The sequence below is a fragment of the Melanerpes formicivorus genome, unplaced genomic scaffold (assembly GCF_026170545.1).
Source record: "Melanerpes formicivorus ecotype bairdi unplaced genomic scaffold, bMelFor1.0.p_v2 SCAF_6, whole genome shotgun sequence".
Taxonomy (NCBI): Eukaryota; Metazoa; Chordata; class Aves; order Piciformes; family Picidae; genus Melanerpes; species Melanerpes formicivorus.
Genome location: NW_027142358.1, coordinates 21,085,026 through 21,108,715, shown reverse-complemented (window position 1 = coordinate 21,108,715; position 23,690 = coordinate 21,085,026). Strand labels below are relative to the sequence as shown.

General features: G+C 39.4%; 1 protein-coding gene across 2 annotated transcripts in view; it reads right to left on the bottom strand.

Annotated features, from left to right (window-relative positions):
* The window catches only part of GRID1 (glutamate ionotropic receptor delta type subunit 1), a 564,846-nt gene that overhangs the window by 26,374 nt on the left and 514,782 nt on the right, over nt 1–23,690 (bottom strand). For both annotated transcript variants that reach the window (XM_068140036.1, XM_068140037.1), the window contains exon 13: nt 5,486–5,681. In XM_068140036.1, the coding sequence (XP_067996137.1) occupies nt 5,486–5,681 (196 nt within the window). The remainder of the gene's footprint in view (nt 1–5,485; nt 5,682–23,690) is intronic.

Genomic DNA, 23,690 nt, shown 5'->3' with positions numbered 1-23,690 from the left:
ATTAAAGATGAGCTGATTGAGATTGGATGTTAGGAGCAAGTTCTTTACCATGATGCTAGTGGAACACTGGAACAGGCTGCCCAGGGAGGTAGTTGACGCCCCATCCCTGGGGATAATTAAAGGTCAGGCTTGACAAGGTTTTGAGCAACCTGATCTAGTGGAGGATGTCCCTGCAGACTGCAGGAGGGTTGGACTAGATGACCTTTGGAGGTCCCTTTCAACCCAAAGAATTCTATGATTCTGTGATTCTTGGAAGGCTAACGTGCTTTTCATAGGTTTTTGTTGTTACTGATCTGTAAATCATCTTTTACAGTATCACAGTATTACTAAGGTCAGAAGAGACCTCAAAGATCATCGAGTCCAACCTGTCACCACAGACCTCATGACTAGACCATGGCACCAAGTGCCACATCCAATCCCCTCTTGAACACCCCCAGGGATGGTTCAAATTTACATTTTAGAAAAAAAGAAAAAAAAAAAAAAAAGAGAGGCAAAAACCCCACTGGCATCCTGTCACACATTCCTCATTTTTTACTTAGTAACACTTGAAGAACAGTCTTAATCAAATATTTGATTTCAATTATAAGGCAATGTCAACAGACCAATCACATTATCGAATATACTGCTCAAACCTCAGTTTTCTGTATGTTATTTTATATAGAAGAGCTCTTTACATGGTCTTTCAATTTTGGACAGAAGAGCCATGGAAAAGTCTATTTTCTTGCATTTGCAATGTTGCTGTCCTAAGTAATGTCCTAAAAAGGTAAGCAGTCAGAAAACAAAGTCTACCCAGGCCTCTTCATATTAATTTAATACTTCTTATCACATAAATCATTCTATCCAGTATCATGTTCATTTCATGAAAAGTTTCCTCATGACCAAATGTTTAGTTGCTGTCTAAATTCAGCATCCTTCACAAGGAAGATATGTTTACTTTTTATTTTCTTCACTAGGCAAGCAGTAAAAGCCAAATTAAATCAAACTGATTCTTGTTTTGAACCAAAAATCAACCCCAAAATTTCAAGTCTAGTTTAAACTTTCCATATTTGTCACATGAAAGAATGTATTTGTGCATGCATGCATACTCCTAAGCTTCCAGACCAGAGGGGTAGTGGAAGTAGGAAGACTAAAAATTGCAGCAAACACCGGGCACTGACACAGGGATATATGAGCAGGAAACATATCAAGGATCCCTCCCTAGCTGCATGTAACACAGATGTCTTGATCACAAGACAGCAAATATCCATATTCTCCTGCTCTTGCAGTCACAGCACAGCCATCTAAAGCCTACATTGTGTTTTTGGTCCCAAAAGAAAATAAAAATGTTCTAGTGATCAGATATCATTGCAAAGATAACATACAGAGATGGTGAGAGGGAATGTGGCATATAACAGCCATTAGGGTAAGATATCTTGAATAAAGAATGAAATTAAACACAGGAATAATAAGCTCAAATTTATACTTCTAATTTTTAATTTACTTTCACATTTTTCTCCTTCCCTATGGCCTTATTGCAACTCTCAGCATGTAAGTATATTGCAGAACACAGCAAAAATGCCCTGATAAAACTTTGAAAAACCACTTTAACAGAAATGCAAGCAAAACAGCACTAATTAATTCCAACTCTGAGAGCAACTCCGGTGGTTTATAACTAAGACACCAGATGAACAGGTTTAAGACGATACATTTAAGAGAAAAAAAATAGGTAAAAATTATATTAAAAATATTTCTACTTCACAATCATGAAAAAATAAAAGGACAAGGAAGATTTTTTTCCTAGATATAAGAACAAGAATAGTAATACTTCAGAAAAGCAGTAAGCAACCTCATAATGTCACTCATATGAAGAAGCTACCATGCTGAAGTGCCAGAATAATGCAACATTCATCATTAATTTACTGTCAGAACAGAGTGTCATGGTAGCTGATCCCATTATACGGCTGCTACCATAGAAATACCAAAAACTAACCTTTACATTGGCATTAATGGAGTAGCTCAAAAACATCCTTTGGTAACATTGATTATGTACAAATAGTGCTTGAAGCGAAACAACACAGTTGCAATAAAAAGACAATATGTCTTTCAATCCTGTTCAAATTATTTAAAAATTAATATAATTAAGGATGCAGTAATGATATAATCAATATTATTATGGTTTTAACATATCCAGACATTAAAGAAACATTTGATTTTACTCCAAAGGCTGATGGGTCAAGAAATGACAAAATTTATTAAGGACCCATGAAAAAATATGGGTGAGTGACTACAGTTAAAAGTCATAAATTATTGGAAATAACAGTATATTTAAAAAAAAAACTTTTAAAAACCCTATTCATTGAACTTTTCCATTAATTTTACTCTCAAAACAAAAGTGAAGAGAGGTGACTGGCAAGAAACACTCTGTTTTAATGTTTAGTGTTCATTAAGGTAGAAAACTTTTTGAAGAGAGCACAAAAGGGGAGGAATGAGCCATTGCCTAAATCGACGATGCATTCACATTTTGTACCGTACTGGTAATTTGTCTGGTAACCTGTTGTGCTCTCCAGAGGTATTTATGAATCTCAGAATCATAGGATATCCTAGGTTGGAAGGGGCCTTAGAGATCATCTACTCCAACCTCCATGCCACAGGCTGGGACACTTCTCAACTAGACTCAACTGCTCAAGGCCTCATCCAGCCTGGCCTTGCACACGCCTAGGGAGGAGGCAACCACAATCTCCCCAGTCAGCCTGTCCAGAGTCCCACCACCCTTGTACTAAAGAACTTCTTCCTAAGATTTAGTCTAAACCTTGTTCTATTGCTAGACACCCTTATGAAAAGTCCCTCTCCAGCCGTCCTATAGATTCCCTTCAGGTACTGGAAGACACCTACAAGGTCCTTACAGAGACTTCTCTTCTCTAGGCTGAATAACCCCAGCTTCCTCAGTCTATCCTCATAGTATAGGTATTCCAGCTCTTGGATCATCTTTGTGGCCCTCCTCTGGACTTGCTCCAACAGCTCTGTGTCCTTTGTATGATGAAGACACCAGAACTGGACACGGTATTCAAGGTGGAGTAGGAATAGGAAGATAAATAGGAGGATTTTTCAGTCTGCAGTGATCACTTTCAACTGCTTTGTGTGCAGGGCAAAAGGAACTTCCTCACTCTGGCTCTGAAACATCCTTCTGCCACTGACGTGACTTTGCAGTGCATTAAGGCCCTCTAGGTGACTCTTCCAGTGTTGCAAAAGCTGTGCACTGACAATGGGAGATGGTCACTGTGGCCACAGGGACTATCTTGTATCTGAAAAGGCACATCTGCCATGGCAACTAAATGCCACAGAAGTTTTCAGGACTTTCTTCCATTACTGTCCTTTTGTTTTCAGGTAGGGAGTAGTAAAATCTGCAGGTGAGGTTAATAGAATAGAAGCAAACATTTGAAATACCTGGCTGTACCATAAATAAGCATCACTCTCCTGTTTTGCATTGAAGCAATATTGATCTGTTTGCAACTGAACTATGATGTTGGGAGGGAAGGAAGGGTAGTAGTGATATTTTTTTGCATTGTGTTGGCCAAGTCCTTATTCAGAACAATATCTTCAAGATCTTTTTATACTAGAGATATTTAGATTTCCCATTTCCTGTAAGATACATTTTTAAGGGACATTTACATCTCTTTCATGCAGCAGTATGTGTTTATGGATGGAAAGTCCCATTTCCTTAGCTGACATCAATTCTCCTTTAGAAAAAACAGACTTTCTAGATGTAACACTTCATATGGAAAACTTGTCTGTTTATTCAGAGAACTCAATGAGCTAAGAAGAGTGACATTAAAACTGCAAACACAACAGTTTAGTTGACAATGTTATTAAACATTAAGCCAAATCCGTGTAGGGGTCTAATCAAATAGTAGCCCTGGTCAGCTTTGGGGTTGAAATTAATTTGGTTATTGTTTATGTTATCTGAACAAGCTGATCAAGTTACATAAAAATTACCCTGCAACACTGAAATCAAACTAGATATGAAAAGTTACTGTCAATAGGATGGAGCTGCTAGCTCCATACAGGCAGTATAACTGGTATTCTAAATAGCCTGTCAATATACATTTCTGACTTAGGCATATCATGCAGTAGGCTTACAGAATAAGAGTATTTACAATACACCACAGACTTTGCCATTGCCAGAGCTCTATCTTGTACCAAGGCGGAAAGGCTATTTGAGCTGAGAGCTGAGGGCTTTAAGAAAGCTCATCTAGGAGACTGAGGAAAAAGCAGGGTGAACCAAAGCTATTGACTAAATACTCCTGTGCTGAAATGACACAAGAGTGTTTGGAAAAGGATTTTGCCCAAAAGTCACACAAACACTTGGGGAAGTTATTTTACAGGACTTTGACTTGGGAAATGGGGCGGCCTGTGTTACTGTGTTTACCCCCTGTAAAAACTGTAAAAACCAGTAAATTTTGGATGTTTTTCCCTTTAACTCTTCAGAGAAGGTTTCAAAAATTCAAACAACTCAGAAACTCAGGCCTCAACAATTGTATTATTTCCCACTTACAAAAGCATAAAGAACTAGTCATATATCTATTCAGAATCAGTGTTTCACTGACAGCAGAGTAACTCTGACCAAACAATCACTATATTAATAGCAGCTGTTAGCTTACTTTATGGAAAAAATATCAATTGACAAATAAAGAGTTGGGTGGTTTTTTTTCACTGAAGGAGCAGTATACTAAGCTTTCACCGTGTCTGCAGATCTTCTGCCATAATGTACTCCTGGACACACATTTTGGTGTTATTTACTATTTGGTCTTGCTGTGCCACAAGACGGGAAGCAGAGGAGAGAGGCAAAACTTAGAGTCAGAAAGTGTGGACACTTGTATGTGCATGATCTGAACCAGGGCTTAGCACAATGATGTAGGATCTCAACTGTTTATAGATCAGTCCTTGAATCCCACATCAATGGTCAGTTTCACACACACACAAAAGTGTACTCATACCTGAGGGAAAGAAAAGTTAGGTGAAAGAACAATGACATGCAAAGAGTTTGGAATAAACAAAAGAAAATCTTGCATTAAATTTTCATTTCTAAGACAAATAAGTATATGTTCAGTCAATCCCTTGATTCTTATGCATGTTTCCAATAAGCTCAATTCACCAACTCAGAAAATAACCCACTCAGAAAAGCAAAGGACAAGAGTCAGTAGCTGAATAATGTAAAGAATGATATTCAAAATGGTAAATAAACTGAGAAACCTTATGGCCAAAGCCGAAGAAGGATTTTTGTGCTGAAGACTTAGGGAGAGCTAAGATACTTAAATTCAAAACCATAACTCCAAAATAGTGAGTCTTATCTGCCACTGAGTTAATAAAAAAGGAACTTCAGATATGGATTTTATTTTTTTAAAGTGACTATATAGCTGCTTTCCTGTGACTTAACATTATAAACTACATGCAAACAACATTGATACAGAACAAAAATGAAATTAAAATCCTTGTGACCCAGTCTTACCTTCCTGATACCTTCAGAAGGGTTCGATACACAATTATCTGCCCCGTTGTTTTTACTGATAGTCCTCCACAGTTCAGCAAATGTGTTATCCTGCTCCAACGGGTTGGTCCCTTTTGCTTTAAAGTATTCATACACTGCTGAATCCCTGACTGTACCGTAAGATATATCCATTTGTTTGGACAGATCCTGAAATGTTCTGAAATTCAAGTGATATTGAGATATTAGTATTACACAGTACATTACCAAGATTTCATTCATTAAATGGTTCCTTCCTATGTATGTCAGAAATCACTTACCTTCACCAAATAATATTTGCAGGATCTTACTCCTCATCATAAGAGAAAATCAAGGAATAAATTGATTGTATTGAGGTCATATGAACTTAACTATACTCAAGCTCTTTTTCACTCCGGTAAAGAATACTTTTGGATATCATTCCTGTAACATATTATGATGCCAAGTTTGCCCCAAAACATCATGCAACAAAGACCAAGCACAAGAAAAACTCAGATTATAAATGTAAACTTACAGCCTCATCAGCATCTCCAGAAACACCTTGCAGAATTCAGTGGTATTAGTTTGCAGTTATACCAACGCTCCCTGTGTCTCCAAATCAATAAGACTGTTTTAAACAAGTAAATAAAAGTCTTGCTTCCAATTTCCACCAAGTCTCTCTCACTCTCTTTCTTTTCACAGCCTCTGGTAGAACAGGCATTTTTCATTCACACACAGGCAGAACTTTCATTTACTCATCATACCACCCTGGAAGTGTAAATGGGCCTCAACAGGAGTGGCTGTGAATGCACCATTTATTTTCAAATTGTACAGAATGTAATTCACTCCTGTTTTACAGCCTCTGCTGCACAGAAACGTGTAAATCACTGCCTGCACCAATGAAAACCAGGACAAGTTTCTAAACACCTAGGTGGCATCACTGCCATAAGAAAATTTTACCATTCAACCATTGACCACCATATGTGGCAGCAGGGACCAAACTAGTCATAAATAGTGGTTTATTTTATATTCTCTGAATATGTAACTTCCCATAATAACAAAGACATGCTTCTGATAGGACCAACTGAATAAAGATGTTCGAGTCTGGTCAAACTAAACCAACTCTCCCTGCCTCCCCCATCCCTACTCATTTTTTCCCCAAAAAACAACCTTTCAGAAAAAAAGAAACAATAATTCTCCTCAAATCATCTGAAAGGCCTACACACATCACCTCCCACCTGCCTCCAGCTCCTGGAGCCACAAAAGCAAAACATTTAGTCTTGCAGCTCTCACAAAAAAATTCTTCACAATGCTCCTGAAGAGTCTTCCCTTGGCCCATGAGCTGAAATTGTTTTCCACAGCTAAAGACTTGTCATAGACAACATTTTTCTACCATCCTCTTCCCTGTTTCACTGGTGGGTGCCACTGCTTACACCTCACATCCCTGTAAGATTCCCGGCAGAATTTTAAAACAAAGCACTCTGAGTATATACACAATGCTATATAAATATATATATATATATAAAAACTCTTCCATCTTCTCTATCATGTCACCTCCAGGCCTCCCAAGATTGGCTCCGAGGCAGCCCCTTTGCCAGGACACACCATGTGGTAATCCTGCCCACTCTGTCCCTAGCGCTGTAGCTCAGCAGGGATGCCTCTTCCATGCCTGCCAAAACTCTTAAAACTCACAAGCTGCTTCAGACAGTTTAAGTGGTTTAAGTTCTTAAATTGTGTTAAGGACTTTTTATCATTTTAAGCTGTTAAGCAGCTTGAAGCAAGACTGTGTGAACGATTTCTCTCTATGTACATTGCACACTTGTGGATTCGGACTAACTCAGGGAGTTTCATCAAACTCCAAACCTTTCATTATTTCCCTAGCTCTATATATGGCACTTTGGTAAAATACAAAATAAACACCCTGAAGGTTGCTAGAAATTTCAAATTCTAATGAAAAAGTAAAGAATTCATGTCATTCCCCCCCACCCCCCTTGGTTTAATAATCCCCAAAGTTGTGTTCTCCTAAATGCTTCCTGTACATTTCATTGAACAGAACTATTTTTCCTCCAGTCTTGATCTAGATGATTACATGCTACATTTGGTTCTGACTTCCTTTTTTGAAACAGCATTCACCATATCTCACAGAATTGTTTATATCCTGGAGATGGATTATCTGGCTCTTAAAAGACACATTTCTATCTTTTCTACGTACAAATGACAAAGAATGGTACTCAATACACACAGGAGGGTTTCTGTGGCAACCCTATTTACACTAGGATTTGGTGTGTTTAGACTGTATGCTTGGTATAAACACAGAAGTAGAAACATGTTTAGCTAATGCTCTTTAACATAGCTTTCAGGTGGTATCTTTACCAATGCTTACTGCTCTTGCTGCCATTCCACCTGAAAGTTGGAACACAAGAATTTGGTAATTAAAATCAAAGTAATTAAACCTGCAGATTTAATACAGTCAGTATTTTCTGGACCAATTCTATTGCCCCTGCTGCTGTGGAAGCTTTTTGTTAGAAATATGCTTTTTTGTTTTAGCTAAATTGCACTTTATTGGCAATCATTAATTTTGCTTTAGCTAAATTACATTTTATTGACAATCAGTACTGTACAAAAGCACAGTGCATGTTGCTTTCCAAGGGCACAGAGAGCAAATTCAGGGTTTGAATCAAGTGTTTTGCAATAAACAGATAATCAGTACTGGTGGCAGGGAGGGAAGCACAGCTTTTGCCTGGGTGTGGTGAGTAAGGCAACTGCTGCCTCTTCAGCTGGCAGAATTTCTTTGGGAGAGATAAGGTGTAGTATTGTGTGTCCTAAGGATTACACGTGCTTTTCTTGCAGTGCCCTGTTTGATAAATCACAGGAACAGCTACTGCCACAGGAAATTATCTATGCACCACCTTTGGAAATATCCTCTGAGAAGGGAGATGGTTGTCAAAGGATTCAGTGAGTGGCACAGTAGGTAACCAACTTTGTGAGCAGTCCCTGTAGCATAAATTTGGATAGATGGTGTTGAAGTGAGAATATAAACTTACAGCTTTACCAAATGGACTGCTTAATCAAACACTCATCTCAGAAATTATCTTGACAAGGAGTGGCCTAGATCACAGTTCTTACTTTGTATATATATATAAAAAATGTTTGTATGGTATTTCTGCACTGAAACGTGAGGCAATGCTCAGTATCTCCATGGACAGAGAGGTGGTCAAAAGATCTGGGCATGGCAGATACAGTCATATATATAAAAGATACTGAATGGAGATTAGTACCTCCAGGGTTTTAGTGGGTGAATGAAGGTAATCCCATGTGCAGTTTTAAAACATTGTTCTTTGATGTCCTTCAGATATGCCATTGCTAGACACAATCATTCACTGCTACATTTTGCCTGCTGGTTGTATCTTGCCATTTTGTCATTCTTTAAAGGCAGCTGCTCTCATCATTCTTAAGCTTTCTTTTTGCAAGCCATTATCCACGCCCACTTTCTTTAACCCTTGAAATTCTTGTCTCACTTTCCTATGCTAAATATTTAACGCATTTAATAAAGTTATTTGCAATAAAAATATATAGCATAACAAGATGCCTCATTAACCTTATATCCTCAGTTATTTGATCTCACAACTCATTAAGGGCTCCCCATAAGTGTGATTAAAGATAAAGCTAGTAAAGCAGAAACAGCCAGTGTTCTTCAATTACTGCTGTAGGAGCTGAACTTCAATTTGTAGATAAATACATCCACTCTAACTGCTATAATAGAAAAGTGCATGTAAACTAATCAATTTAAGTAAATGTGTCTGTGGCCAATCTAAACAAAAATGCTTTCTTTTTAAACTGTATTACCAGCCAAAATATTTAATGCATTTAGTTATGCCTGCTAGATAAATGCAACAACTGATACATAATTTTCAGTGGAGTTGCAATTACTTCATGTAGCATCACCTGAAAACTGGACTCTCTGCTTGTTTTTTTTTTTAGAAACATAAGGACATAGCCCATATACTGCAGAATAAGCAGTCAGACAGTAACTGTACCAGCATTCATAATTAGACCATTAGAAATAGTTGCCAGAATAGCAGTATTAGTTAAGCTACACTTTTTGAAAATGCTTTCTTACTAGTGCAAGACTCATGTAACTGTAGATATAGAAACTAAAAATATACTGCCAGTATAGGTTTATTTTACACTGGACCTGCTCTAAAACCAAGACTTTCTGAGAAATAATATGAATTAAAAAAAAAAACAAAAAAACCAACAAATAGAGTCCTGTTATTTCTAAAATAATAATTAAAAAAATACAGGGAGGATTTTTCTGATTTTTTTTTTAATAGCAAGTTTTTTGTTAATTAAAAGATGATCTTTTAAACAAAATGAGAATTAAAAAAGGCTGAAAATGCTGTCTGATGGAGTTTTTCCTCATCCTTATTGTTCATTTTTTAAAAAAATGTGTAGCAAACTTCACATCTGAACTGCTGTGTGTTACGTTCAGTCTGGAGAAGAGAAGGCTCCGAGGTGACCTAATTGTGGCCTTCCAGTATCTGAAGGGGGCCTACAAGAAGGCTGGGGAGGGACTTCTCAGGCTATCAGGTAGTGATAGGTTTAGGGGGAATGGAATGAAGCTGGAGGTGGGGAGATTCAGGCTGGATATGAGGAGGAAGTTCTTCACCATGAAAGTGGTGAAGCCCTGGAATGGGTTGTCCAGGGAGGTGGTTGAGGCCCTGTCCCTGAAGGTGTGTAAGACCAGGCTGGATGAGACTCTGGCCAGCCTGATCTAGTGTGGGGTGTCCCTACCCATGGCACAGGGGGTGGAACTAGATGATCCTTGTGGTCCCTTCCAACCCTGACTAATACTATGATACTATGTAAAGAGGCCAATAGTCTTTTCAGCACCATGATCTTTTACACCATAACAATTAATGTAGGTTTTTATCTTGGCCTTAACATGAGAAAAACCATAATGGGGAAATCCTGACAACTCTTTGATTTAGAGATAGTTTCTCCTTATTTTTCACAGGTACCCATGTTCTGACACTGTAAAACTGGAGATTTTCCAGTCCATTATTACTTACAGAAAAATAATATTTCAGTAATACAGAATTCACAGTATCAGTTCTAAATCATGCAAGATGTTTCATGCTTAGCTCCTGGTTTTTAATCTGTGTGGATACCATTAGGAATAATAAAGCTTAAGGTCAGATATACAAGTAGTGATCAGCGCTCTACCTTTGTTCTTACACATTGTGAGTACACTTCAGAGTAACCTCTCCCTTCACAGCACTGTGCATTTTGTCAAATGATACAATATAAAAAATTCCTTTCAACTAAAATTAATTAAGTGTCCTAATGAATATTAATTCCTAAGTAACATACAGATTGCTTTTTCCATATTTGGCAGAGAAAGCTATGTTCTTCTTTTACCCAAAGAAACCAGTACTAAGAAATTTTTGCTTAATGCAGCATAATATTTTAAGTGATGGCTGCTCTCAAGATAAAGTGTCTCAGAGATTATAAGACTTTTTAAACTGCTCTGCCTAGATCATAGAATCATGGAATCATTAAGGTTGGAAAAGACTTCTAAGATCATGAAGTCCAACCATCAACCCAACACTACCATGACCACTAAGCTATGTCCTGATGTGCCAAGTCTACACATTTCTTGAAGACCTGCAGGGATGGTGATTCCACCACTTTCCTGGGCAGTTTGTTCCTATGACCACTCTCACAGCAAGGAAATTTTTCCTAATACACAATGTTTGCAAAGCCAAATCAGTGTTGTGTGTGGTATTGTGCTTGTAGGAATAATTTCCTCATGAGCAAAAGAGCCTTCTGTGTAGAATCTGAATCCTCACCTGAGTCCTGCTTGCTTCTTATATCCATTTGTGAAGCAGCAAAGGATTTGAGCCTTAGTCTGGTATTCACAGATGAACAATCAGATATTCAGTTCTATGTGAAGTAGAGCATGGCTTAAGACATTGGAAACTGAGTTCAAAGTCCATATAAAAATATTTTTTTTAGACTAGTCTACCCAAACTGAATAATTTAACTGCTTGAAGACCAAGAAAAAAAAAAAAAAAAAAAAAAAAATAAAATCCAGCTGTTATGGATATAAATTACCACTAGGGGATGATAGTCTCATTGACTTGGAAACCAGAGAGAAGTTTTGCTGTCTTACTGAATCCAAGTTACAAAAGCACAATTCCATTTAAAAATGGAAGAAAGAATACTAGCCAATGTCCCTAAACATTACCAATACTTAATAAACCTTCAGTCATACTGGAAAGAGCAAAGTAAATAGTGAGATAACATTAGATTTGACCTCTCCTTAGCATCTGCAGCCTAAAAAGTAAACACCCATCCAATAAAAAAAACACACAAACCAACCAAAAAAACAAACAAAAAACCCCCCACAAACCAATGAACAGACAAAAAAAACCCAACCCCCAAAAAACAACCCTAAAAAAGCAACCAACAACAACAAAACCACAAACACACAAACCAAAACCAAAACAAAGCAAAACAAAACATAACCCTCACCCCACAAAAGTATTACAACGTATTTCTATACATTTGCAACATTTGTTCCATGCCCTTCCAGGAATGGTACTACTGTGTAGTAAGCTGGATGTAAGATGCATAAACTACTTCCAGTACTCAGCCACAACATGGGAGTAGAAGAATCCAGTCTGTAAATACCTGGCTCCAAGACTGGTGCTACAGGCAGGGCTTTGGGTTCTTTGATAATGACTGGTTTTGTGGGACACCAGGATGGAAATTGGTATGTGGGAGAGGCTTATCTTACAGGGTGGAAAGGATTGTAGGACAAGAACTAGCAGGGCTCATTTACAGAGCTTTAAACTAGAGGCGAAGGGGGATGGGGCTGTTTCTGGGCTTGCACCAGTGGGGCAGTGTTCTAGTATTAATGTGGACCAGAAGGACTCCTACCCCCCAGGGTAGAATCGGTGTGCTCAGCTCCCTCTCTGCACTGTCTGTACAACAACAAACACAGCATGGACAATAAATAGGAAGAGTTAGAGATCCTTGTGCAGTCAAGGGGTTACAGAACCATGGTGGGACAGCTCACATGACTGGAACGTGGTCATGGATGGCTATGTACTTTTCAGGAAAGACAGGTCAAAAAAGCGAGGTGGTGGATAAGGGGCAAGTTGAGAGTTTGTGGGTACGTATTAAGGGGTAAGAGGCAAGTTGAGATTTTGTGGGTACATATTAAGGGGCAGGCTAGCATGGGTGACACTGTTGTAGGTGTTTATTACAGACCACCTGATGAGGATGATGAAGTCTATGAGGTCTTCTATTGACAGCTGACAGCAGCCTCACAATCGCAGGCCCTGGTTGTCGTGGAGGACTTGAACTACTTACTCAAATATTTGCTGGAAGACCTACACAGCCAGCCACCCACAGTTCAGGAGGTTCATCCAGTGCATTGATGATAATTTCTTGATGCAAATGGTGGAGGAACCAACTAGGAGAGGAGTGTTACTGGACCTGATACTCACCAAGTTTGCTGATGACACCAAGTTGGGTGGAGTGGCTGATACACCTGAAAGTTGTGCTGCCATTCAGCAAGACTCAGGCAGGCCGGAGAGTTGGGCAGGGAGGAATTTGATGAGGTTCAACAAGGGCAAGTGTAGAGTCTTGCACCTGGGAAAGAACAACCCCATGCACCAGTATAGGATGGGGACTGACCTGCTGGAGAGCAATGAAAGGGAAAAGGAGCTGGGGAGTCGTAGTAGATGCAAGGTTGACCATGACCCAGCAATGCAATCATATGGCCAAGAAGGCCAGTGGTATCCTGGGTTGTATTAGAAGGGGTGTGGTCAGTAGGTTGAGAGAGGTTCTCCTCCCTCTCTACTGGTGAGGCCACATCTGGAATATTTCAATTAGTTCTGGGCCCCTCAGTTCAACAAGGACAGGGAACTGCTTGAAACAGTCTAGTGCAGAGCCACGAAAATTATTAAGGGAGTGGAACATCTTCCTCACAAGGAGAGATTGAGGGAGGCGGGGCTTCTCATCTTGAAGAAGAGGACTCTAAGGGGTGACCTCATGTTTATAAATACATAAAAAGGGTGAGTGCCAAAAGGATGGAGCCAGGCTCTTCTTGGCGATGCCCAATGACAAGACAAGGGACAATGGGTGGAAGTTGAGGCATGGGAAGTCCCATGAAAACAGGAGGAAGAATTATTTCACTGTGAGGGTGACAGAACACTGGAACAGGCTGCTCAGCGGGGTTGTGGAGTCTCCCTCTCTGGAGATATTCAAGACCTGCCTGGATGAGTTCCTGTGTGACCTGGTATAGGTGATCCTGCTCTGGCAGGGGGGTTGGACTGGATGATCTCTCGAGGTCCCTTCCAGCTCTTAACATTCTGTGATTCTGTGGAAACACTGTCCAATTTAAATATTATTCTTAGTGAGTTCAATAAAATTGTTCAAAGTACTGCTAGAATGGCAGTAGCCTTGGAACAGAGGACATTAAAATGAAAGCAAGTTTATCTCCACATCTAATAATCTCAGATTTCAGAAAAATTAGATTCTTGGTTTTAATTTGCACATCTCTTTGACTTACATTGAAATTATGGATAATAAAGCTGAGCTCTTAAATCAATCATCAAATTGCCAGCTTCTCTATAGTGACATGATCAAATTCTGCATTGTTCCATTGCACTGCAAATCAAGTCACTTTAACGATCTTAATTCTGTCTCAATGCAGTGAATGTGCAAAGCAGCGATGTGCAAATACACTGAGCAAAATCTTAACTTTATTGATGGAGGTATCCGGCTGATATTAGTAGCAATTCTTGCATGCTAAGTATACTCTTTGCAGGATCAAGCCCTTCACCAGTAAATATATCATCCTGTAGTTCATATAAAACTCATTTCATTGGCTGTCCACAAAAAATAGCATTTGCTTTAAACAAAAGCCTTAACAGAAAAAGCCTCATGCGAGTTTCTACAAGGGAAGCCATAAGCACTGACAGATTAAACTACACTGAATCAATGCAGTTGCAACCGTTCACACCAGGACTAAACATTTCCAACTCACAGAAGGAGACAAACAGTGCAGTTAAGGCTATATATGTGCTTGCCATCAGTGGAGCAGGAACAGCTGCTATATGTGATTTCAAAGAAGCAGGGACTTTCCTCCAGTGGAAAAAATAATCAATTGGCATATGTCACAGAACACGTTGCCATGCCAACTACATACTTTTAGTATATTTAAAACAAACAGTGATTGAACTCCTCAGCAGGTAAGGGCACTGCAGCAGATGTTTTCATGACAATAATGGTCAACTGCTGTCAGTGTGGTGACATCTGTGAGCCTTTGTGTGGACTGGGACTCATTGCCCTCTATTAGGTGCAACCAAAATACAATATTCAGTTATGGATTCATTGGGGGAAGAAAGCTAATGCCAGCTTTATTTCTGCCACAGGAGGAGGGGGTTTGCTACATACTCCCTGTACCACATGTGATAGCAACAGTTCTGTTGCTTCCAGAGTAAGATCAGGACAGTCTCTCTCCTGCTGTCCTAAAGAAGTTCCTTTTTTAGGGTACCTAGAACAGCAAAAAGGTAGGCCAGTACTGCTGAGAGCACACTTATGTGTTCTTAGTTAGGAGACAGAAATATGGACAGTAAGAAAACGGCAAAACAAAATAGCCAAATAATATACACACAAAGTACTAGAAGCACAGAACTTGTACAGCCTCCACAATGATTTCATTTCTATGAAACAACTTCCACCAGCTTCAGTTCCCACATGAAAAGAGAAAGGCAAAAAAACCTAAACTAAAATATCTCCTAAATTCTCCCTACAGTAACAATGTCACTGCAGATGGGATTTCACCGAGTCTCAGTTCCTGCAGAGCTAGAGCATGGTTAAGTTTCTAAAGAAAGGAGCAAGCAGTATGTTTATACCCACTGAAATGCAAAGACCGCTGAGCTATAAATAGCTGGTACACTGTCATGTTTATGATTTTAATAGTAATTAATTGCTAGCTACACACATTGTATTGGCAAAACATTTGTAATCATTGTGTAGTTTCTAAGAGTCTAAGATGAAGCAGAAATAAGCTATATTACTTGTCACCTGAGATCTCTCTTTTACTTTTCTGATCTCTGGACAATCTGGAGCATTTTTGCTAAAGGCAAATGGTGGGGAATGTAGGACAAATATCCATACAATAAAGCTGTGTCCCATTGCTCACAGAATTACTTAATATTTTCCAGTGTTTTTTGTATAGGAAACATGCCCATTTAAAAGAAAAAAAGAAACCAAAATCAGAACTTAAAAGTTTTTCTGGCTGTGAGACTCAAATTTGGATCCAAAAATCAAAGTGGATTCTCATCATCATCAGTAAAACAGGTTGTTCTGTAAACAAAATTAGACCTCTGGTTATTCCTATCCATTGCTATTTCTAAACGATGCCCTTAGGACCACCTTGGCAACTCCAATCATCCGCAGTGATCTGTGCAAGTGCTACGCGACTTGTCACTGGATAGTAGAAGTTTATTTTGCCTAGAGCTGCCACTGGCTCTGTTCCAGCACTGCACATAAAGAAATCTGTTAAACAGCTAGAAATAAGCTAAACATCTCTTGATTGCCAGTTTGATGTTTCTAACTATACTTCCAACCCTCCTCTTCTCCAAACCTCCTCCAGGCAATAAGAGCATAAGTCACTTAGATTGCTGATTTATTTATGTTTTTTAATTATCTGTAATAAATATTTTCTTTCTGGATGTCCTGTATTTTCTGCATTATTACCATATGGTAAAGGAACCATGATGGGCCTTACAGTAGAAGTTATGATAAAAGATTTAAAATTGGATTGAAGTTACGAATTGACGGAATGACTGCAAATGTTTCTAAGAACAACCAGTAGTGCAACAAATAACTCCATTAATAGTAGCAGCAATGGAGGATTTACAACTTAAAACTGGATCCACTAATGCCCCATAGCTTATGATGCCTGGATGAAGTTTGTTTCATGGCTGGGCATTTATGACCACATATGAGTTTATCTGATGCTAATTGAGGAACTTAAGTCAGAATCATAGTATCATAGTATCATTCAGGGTTTGAAGGGACCACAAGGATCATCTAGTTCCAACCCCCCAGCCATGGGAAGGGACACCCTACACTAGATCAGGCTGGACAGAGCCTCATCCAGCCTGCTCTTAAACACCTCCAGGGACGGGGCCTCGACCACCTCCCTGGACAACCCATTCCAGGGTCTCACCACTCTCATGGTGAAGAACCTCCTCCTCACATCTAGCCTGAATCTCCCCACCTCCAGCTTCATTCCATTCCCCCTAGTCCTATCACTACCTGAGATCCTGAGAAGTCCTTCCCCAGCCTTCCTGTAGGCCCCCTTCGGATACTGGAAGGCCACAATTAGGTCACCTCGGAGCCTTCTCTTCTGCAGACTGAACAGCCCCAACTCCTTCAGTCTGTCCTCATAGGAGAGGTGCTCCAGCCCTCTGATCATCCTTGTGGCCCTTCTCTGGACACGTTCCAGCACCTCCACATCCCTCTTGTAATAGGGGCTCCAGAACTGGACACAGTACTCCAGGTGGGGTCTCACCAGGGCTGAGTAGAGGGGGAGGATCACCTCCCTCGACCTGCTAGCCACACTTCTCCTGATGCAGCCCAGGATCTGATTGGCTTTGCGGGCTGCAAGTGCACATTGAGAGCTCATGTTGAGCTTCTCGTCCACCAGCACCCCCAAGTCTCTCTCCTCAGGGCTGCTTTCCAGCCAGTTATTGCCCAGCCTGTATTTGTGCCTGGGATTGCCTCGACCCAGATGCAGGACCCTGCACTTGCTCTTGTTGAACTTCATGAGGTTTGCTTGTGCCCACCTCTCCAGCCTGTCAAGGTCCCTCTGGATGGCCTCCCTTCCCTCCAGCTGTCTGCTGCACCACACAGCTTGGTGTCATTAGCAAACCTGCTGAGGGTGCACTCAATGCCACTGTCCATGTCACCCACAAAAATGTTGAACAAGACAGGTCCCAGGACTGATCCCTGAGGGACTCTGCTTGTCACTGGCCTCCACTGGGACATGGAGCCATTGACAGCCACTCTTTGGGTGCAGCCATCAGTCTTTCTTTTATATTTACAAAGGACATTTACAGGACCCCTCTTCACCACACCTTTTTTCCATATTTCTCACAAAATAGTTTTGGGCCTTTCAATCCAAGAAGGACATTTTGTTCCTGGAGTGTGTCCAGAGAATGGGCAACAAAGCTCATGAAGGGTCTAGAGAACAAATCTTATAAGGAATGGCTGAGGGAACTGGGATTGTTTAGTTTGGAGAAGTGGAGGCTGAAGGGGAGACCTCATTTCTCTCTACAACTACCTGAAAGGAGGTTGTAGTGAGGTGGGGGTCAGAATCTTCTCTCATGTATCAAGTGGTAAGACTACAGAAAGTGGCCTGAAATAGTGCCAGAGGAGGTTTAGATTGGATATTAGGAAATTATTTTTTTTACAAAAAGAGTGGTCAGGCATTGGAACAGGCTGCCCGAGTAGGTGGTGGAGTCACTGTCCCTGGAGGTGTTCAAGAAACATGTGGACATGGGGATTTGGGACATGGCTTAATGGCCATTGTGGTGTTAGTTTGATGGTTGGACTCCACTATTTTAGAGGTCTTTTCCAACAAAAACAATTCTATGATTCAATGCAATGAATATCCTTGAGATAATGGCCATTTTGGCCACCATTTTTGCAGTTCAACAATGGAAAGTAATAGACTGACAGAACATTCAGAGTAATCACATTAGAGGATGGTTGGGTTTTTTTTTTAAGATGCATGTCCAGGTTTTTAAAAGCTGGAGCTTTAATTTTTAATCTCAGATCCACATTTAAGCTGCTACATGACCAGGCAAATTTTCAGAACTGATCAAGGAAAGATTTGGCACAACAGCACACCTGGAAGATGTCCACAGATTCAGTTAAATGCCTGGAAAGGGATTCAGAGAAGGTGTGAGTAGTTGTTGCTCATCATGCAAATCTACAATAATCAGTCCTGCTAAAAAAATTCAGGTTTGTCAGGGTCTTTAACTCACACATGTTCCATTCAACAGTGAGGAAGAAAGCAAAATGCAAAGAAGAAATAGGAAAAACATCTTATGCAGCCCAGAAAGCAAATAATATCCTAGGCTGCATCAAGAGGAGTGTGGCCAGCAAAGCAAGAGAGGTGATTCTGCCTCTTTCCTCTGCTCCTGTGAGACCACAGCTTGAATACTGCATCCATTTCTGGTGTCCCCATCATAAGGACACACACCTGTTGGAGTGAGTCCAGATAAGGACCACAACGATGCTCCAAGGGCTGGAACACCTCTGCCATGAGGATAGGGTGACCAAGATGCGGTTGTTCAGCCTAGAGAAGAGAAGACTCTGGAGGGACCTTAGATCTACCTTCCAATGCCTGAAAGGATCCTACAGGAAGGCTGGAGAGGGACTTTAAGGGGGAGTGGTTTTAAGCTGAGGGAGGGAACATTTAGACTGGATCTTAGAAAGAAGTTCTTCAGTACAAGGGTGGAGAGACTTTAGAATAGGCTGCCCAAGAGGCTGTGAATGCCTCCTCCCTGGGGGTGTTCAAAGCCAGGCTGGATGATGCCTTGTGGAGCTGAGTCTAGTTGAGAGGTGTCCCTGCCCATGGTGGAGAGGTTGCAGTATATGATCACCAAAGTCCCTTCCATCCTAGCCCATTCTATGATCTAAACAGCTTGTAGCATTTTTAGGGGACAAAAGTACAAAATCTGGACCGCCTTTGAATATTTTGTTGCTTTACCTTTAAACCCTTTTGCCATTTAACCTTTCTCTGAATAGCTTGAAGGGTTAAAATGTCAAATAAAGCAAGGTATTCTACTCCTTAAAGTATTAATTAAAATTAAAGCTGCAGCTGGTGTTTAACAGCAACTCAGTCCCAACAGCAGGTTTTAGTCACTTCACCTAAATCAAACATATCATAAAGTTGGCTTGAAAATCATATTGTCTGAATCAAACACATCTGGCAACTGACACACATTTTTACCTATAATGAAAATTATAAACTACCTCTGTTATTTATGCAGATGCACTTTAAATTGTTTGCTACGTTCTTGTCATCCACCACACACATTTGGAAGCTGAAAATCCTAATGAAGATTAATGATTAAGATTGAGAGAAATTGCTGTCTGCCTTCTCAACTGGTGTTAAAAGTACTGATCGCACCACTGTTCTGTTTTGCACTCAGGTGATGAAGAGTAGATTTTTAATTAAAGTGAGTGGGGAATGGATAAGCTTGGTACTGGCTTATAAAGCCCTTACTCAGGGTAAGTGGTACTTTATATCATGGCTGTTAGGTTGGTATATTATACTGTGAGTATTTATTACATCAAAGTTCATGAAATCCCAGTGTGTGTTAAGGTTCTACACGACTCTTTATTAAGTTTTGATTTATTAGGAGCTGTTGCAGGTTTCAAGAGCAAAGACCTCTGTGTGGAAAGTCTGCACCAGTGTCAGCAGTTCCATAGCCCATGTGGAGGGACTGGAAAAATTCAGAGCTCAGATGTATCAGAGGTACAAAGTGATGCTGAAAAACAGCTTCACACTCTTCCCATACCACAGGGAGGAAAACAAGCTATCAATGTTGACAGAAAGAAGAGAAGAAAATAAAAGGACTCTGAAGAGGCATCCTGATTGCTAGATCATGTGCTGGGTACTCCTGGGAAATCAAAACATAGGCTCTTCATTAATACTGACAGCACATAGAGCATTCATCAGTTATTATTGATGTCTAAAGTGCACACATTATGTATGCTTATTTTAAGGTCTGGAGGCCCACTTGCCTACCTCTCAGAAGACTAGGTTGCAAGCACTTGGTATATGGTGTACTTCCCACCTCATCCTGACATACAATGAGGTAAACAAAAAATGAGACTTTGCCCTTTTGCCTCTTTGTCCTTTCCCTGAACACAAGTCTCACCTGAACACCAAACTTCATACTAGAGAAACTGACAGTGCTGCATCAAAAACAACTAGCTACTCCTTTTATTGAGATTAATTCTTTTATTGGATAGCCTAATTACATACCTTGAAATATGAGCTTGGGAATCGCATTACTGCCATATGAAAGAAGCATAGTAGTTAACATCCAGCCCATTCTGACTGATGGTTTTCTATTCTTTTGTAGAGAGCTGTAACTATTCATAAATCAATTACATTAAATCAGTGGCTTATTCTCTTAGGCTGGTTTTAATGGTTTAGAAGGCAAATAACTTTAGTGTATGCGACTACAATTCTTGTAATGGAACTCTGGCAGCTGTATCAGAGTTGCTTTTCTAAGACAACACCATTCTCTACATCATATCCAGATGAGTCTGGAAACACTCCTGTACCTATATTACATGGGGGCACAGATGCAGAAGAGGACATTGCTCAGTAAGGCAGATGAGCCCAGGAAGTGTAAAGAACATGTGCAATCCTGTCCTTATAAACACACTACTACTTCCAGAATAGTTTTATTTCCCTCTAGAAAATCCTTAGCAACACAGGAACTAAACTACTAGGAAAGCAATCATGGTAACAAACAGGAGCATCTGAGCATTCAGGAAAACTAAGAATCGCTAAACACCCATACACTACATTTATTGAAAGTGTGGTTTGCCTTTCCCTTTACTTTTTCTTTCTTTTTGTATTTTCTTATATTTATTTTCTCTTTTTTTGCCTTTCTTTTCTGTTTCCCCTTTCTTTTAATTTCTTTTATTTTTTTCTACATCATGAGTAATTTTAAAATAATTTTCTTTAAGTGGCAAGATGTTAGAAGGCATCAGAACAACTTTTATTTCAGAAGATAAAATACCATCCTATGTATCATTTAAGGTGTGAGAACGAATGATATTCTATCATTGAGACATTTAGGAAGGAAATGGCTATTTTAGATTTGAATTAATATGTCAAAGAGAACAGTAAGAAGATTGAAAGTGTTTACAAGATGATGGAGCTCATTATCCTGAGGAACAAAACAAACCACAAGAGCAACAATATAAAAACAATTAATTTCAAAAGACCAGACCTCAACAGTCTTCAGGAACCAGAGAAGAAAGCTTCTTGAGAAGCTGATTTAAAGGATAAATGACTACAGAAGTTCTGGCAGTTCCTGAAGGAGATTGTATTAAAGACACAGATGCAAACTATTGTAACATGAGTGAATATAAGCAGAAATTATAAGAAGCTTTTATATGCCAGCAGAAAACCAAAAGTGTGGGTTTTTTTTCTCTAAGTGATTATAAAAGAATAATGCATTCATTTGACTAAATGTGCATACAAACTAAAAATACATTGGACTTGTACAAATGCAAAGGAGAAAAAAAAAGTCAGGGAATCATAAATAAATCCTTCTCACAACATGAATGAATATTGCTAATATGATTTAAGATGTAACTCAACAAAACTGTTTGTGTCATCCCTTTGCTGAAGTTCCTGTGTCCACATCAGAGGTGGCAAAAAGACACATGGCTGTAAACTCAGCTATCCCCCACAAAGTCTGATTTCTTGATCCATGTGTGATTTCATTAGCACAACATGAAACAAATGTCTTTGCACTAAGATCAACAAAAATGCATCTCTTAACTGTGGAATCAACAGCACAGGCATACACAGTCTTTAGAATCTGAGAGAATGGCTGCTGAACTTTGCTCCCAAAGATCACTTTTTAGACTGATTGTATGAACTGACCTTCTTGGCTATAGAAGGTACATTCATTACTTAAGTTTTCTGGCAGGCTATTAATTCAAACCTTGAAAAGTGAAAGACTAAGGCAAAGCACAGGGCTGGCCATAGCATGGTGATTATAGTCACTGTCACCCACACCATTGCTCCAGGAGGATGGCTGGGCAAGCAATTTTCCTCTGCTTGTGCTGGAAACTTTCCTTTATTCCCCTCTCCTCCCTTCCTCTAGAATAATATAAAAAATCAGTGCATATTCCTTATACTCATAGTCAGTCTGCTGATATTGAATATATGGTAATGAGCAGAAGCTGGGAAAATTATTTTGCTGCCAGGTGGGTGAGAAATTCTGGTGCCACACAACCATGGCACAAGAATAACAGAACCACTGCTCACATGGATATATTGGTGAGGAATTGTGCAAGATGAGAAGCAAATGATGATGCTTCCCAAAATACACAACAGATTAGCAGAGTTGGAAGCTCATGTATGCCCTGTCTGAGCTGACAGCAATTAAGGAAACAGGCCTACTGTTTCACGAATTACTCTGATCAGCACGGATAAATGGCATAAAATACAAGTAACTTTACAGACTATTTTGGGTTTGTTGGTTTGGTTTTTATTCCAGGCAGCAGTTTCAGTAGCAAGTGTCATGAAGTATTTATGTATTTTCAGTTTCTACCTGGCTTCCCACTTTGAAGTTCTTTGTTTAAATATTTTTCTGACAAAGGTATATACCATAGGGGCATGCAATAGTATCTGTCTGTCCAAAAGATATGTTGGCTAATACTGCCAACAGGCAAACACATACAATTGTACACTGCCAAGCAATTAGGTCATTTTGCACTTGCAAATTAAATTAATATCTACCTCATCCAGTGGAAGAAAATATTAATGCTTTTGCAGGAGTAAAACTCAAATGCTCAAACACTTGAACTCAAACTGGCCAGCCTGCTTTAGTGGCTTCTCCACACCCACAATCCATTACCAAAACAAAATTTACCCCAAAGATTTGCTTCCTATTCCTGTTTTTGTCCTTAAAAAATGAAGAGTTGAAGTAGACTTTACAGTTAGGAAATGTCTGAAGCTTTAATGCCATCTTTATTTGAATTGCTATAGTAATCATTACTTTTGCCTTTTTAATATCCTCTTATGTTAGATTTTGTTATCAGTTCATAGAAGACTTTAAATCAGGTTCTTTAGAGAAAAACAATAGAAATATAAATATCCTATTAGGAAAAAATCTTCTATTACTTCATTTTGTATTGTTTATGCCTTAGAAGTCAAAAAATAAAACCCAACAAAATAAACCACAGGTAGTATCCGTGTAATAAGAAGAAACCACATATGGCAACAAAGAATGTGGAAGTCAGGGGCTAGTGAGATTTCATGTATGCAAGAAGCATAAAGCTACTGTATGGGCAGCCAGTGAATAACCTATATTAACACGAGAAAATCTGACATAAAAGATGACTCATTCTATGCTGA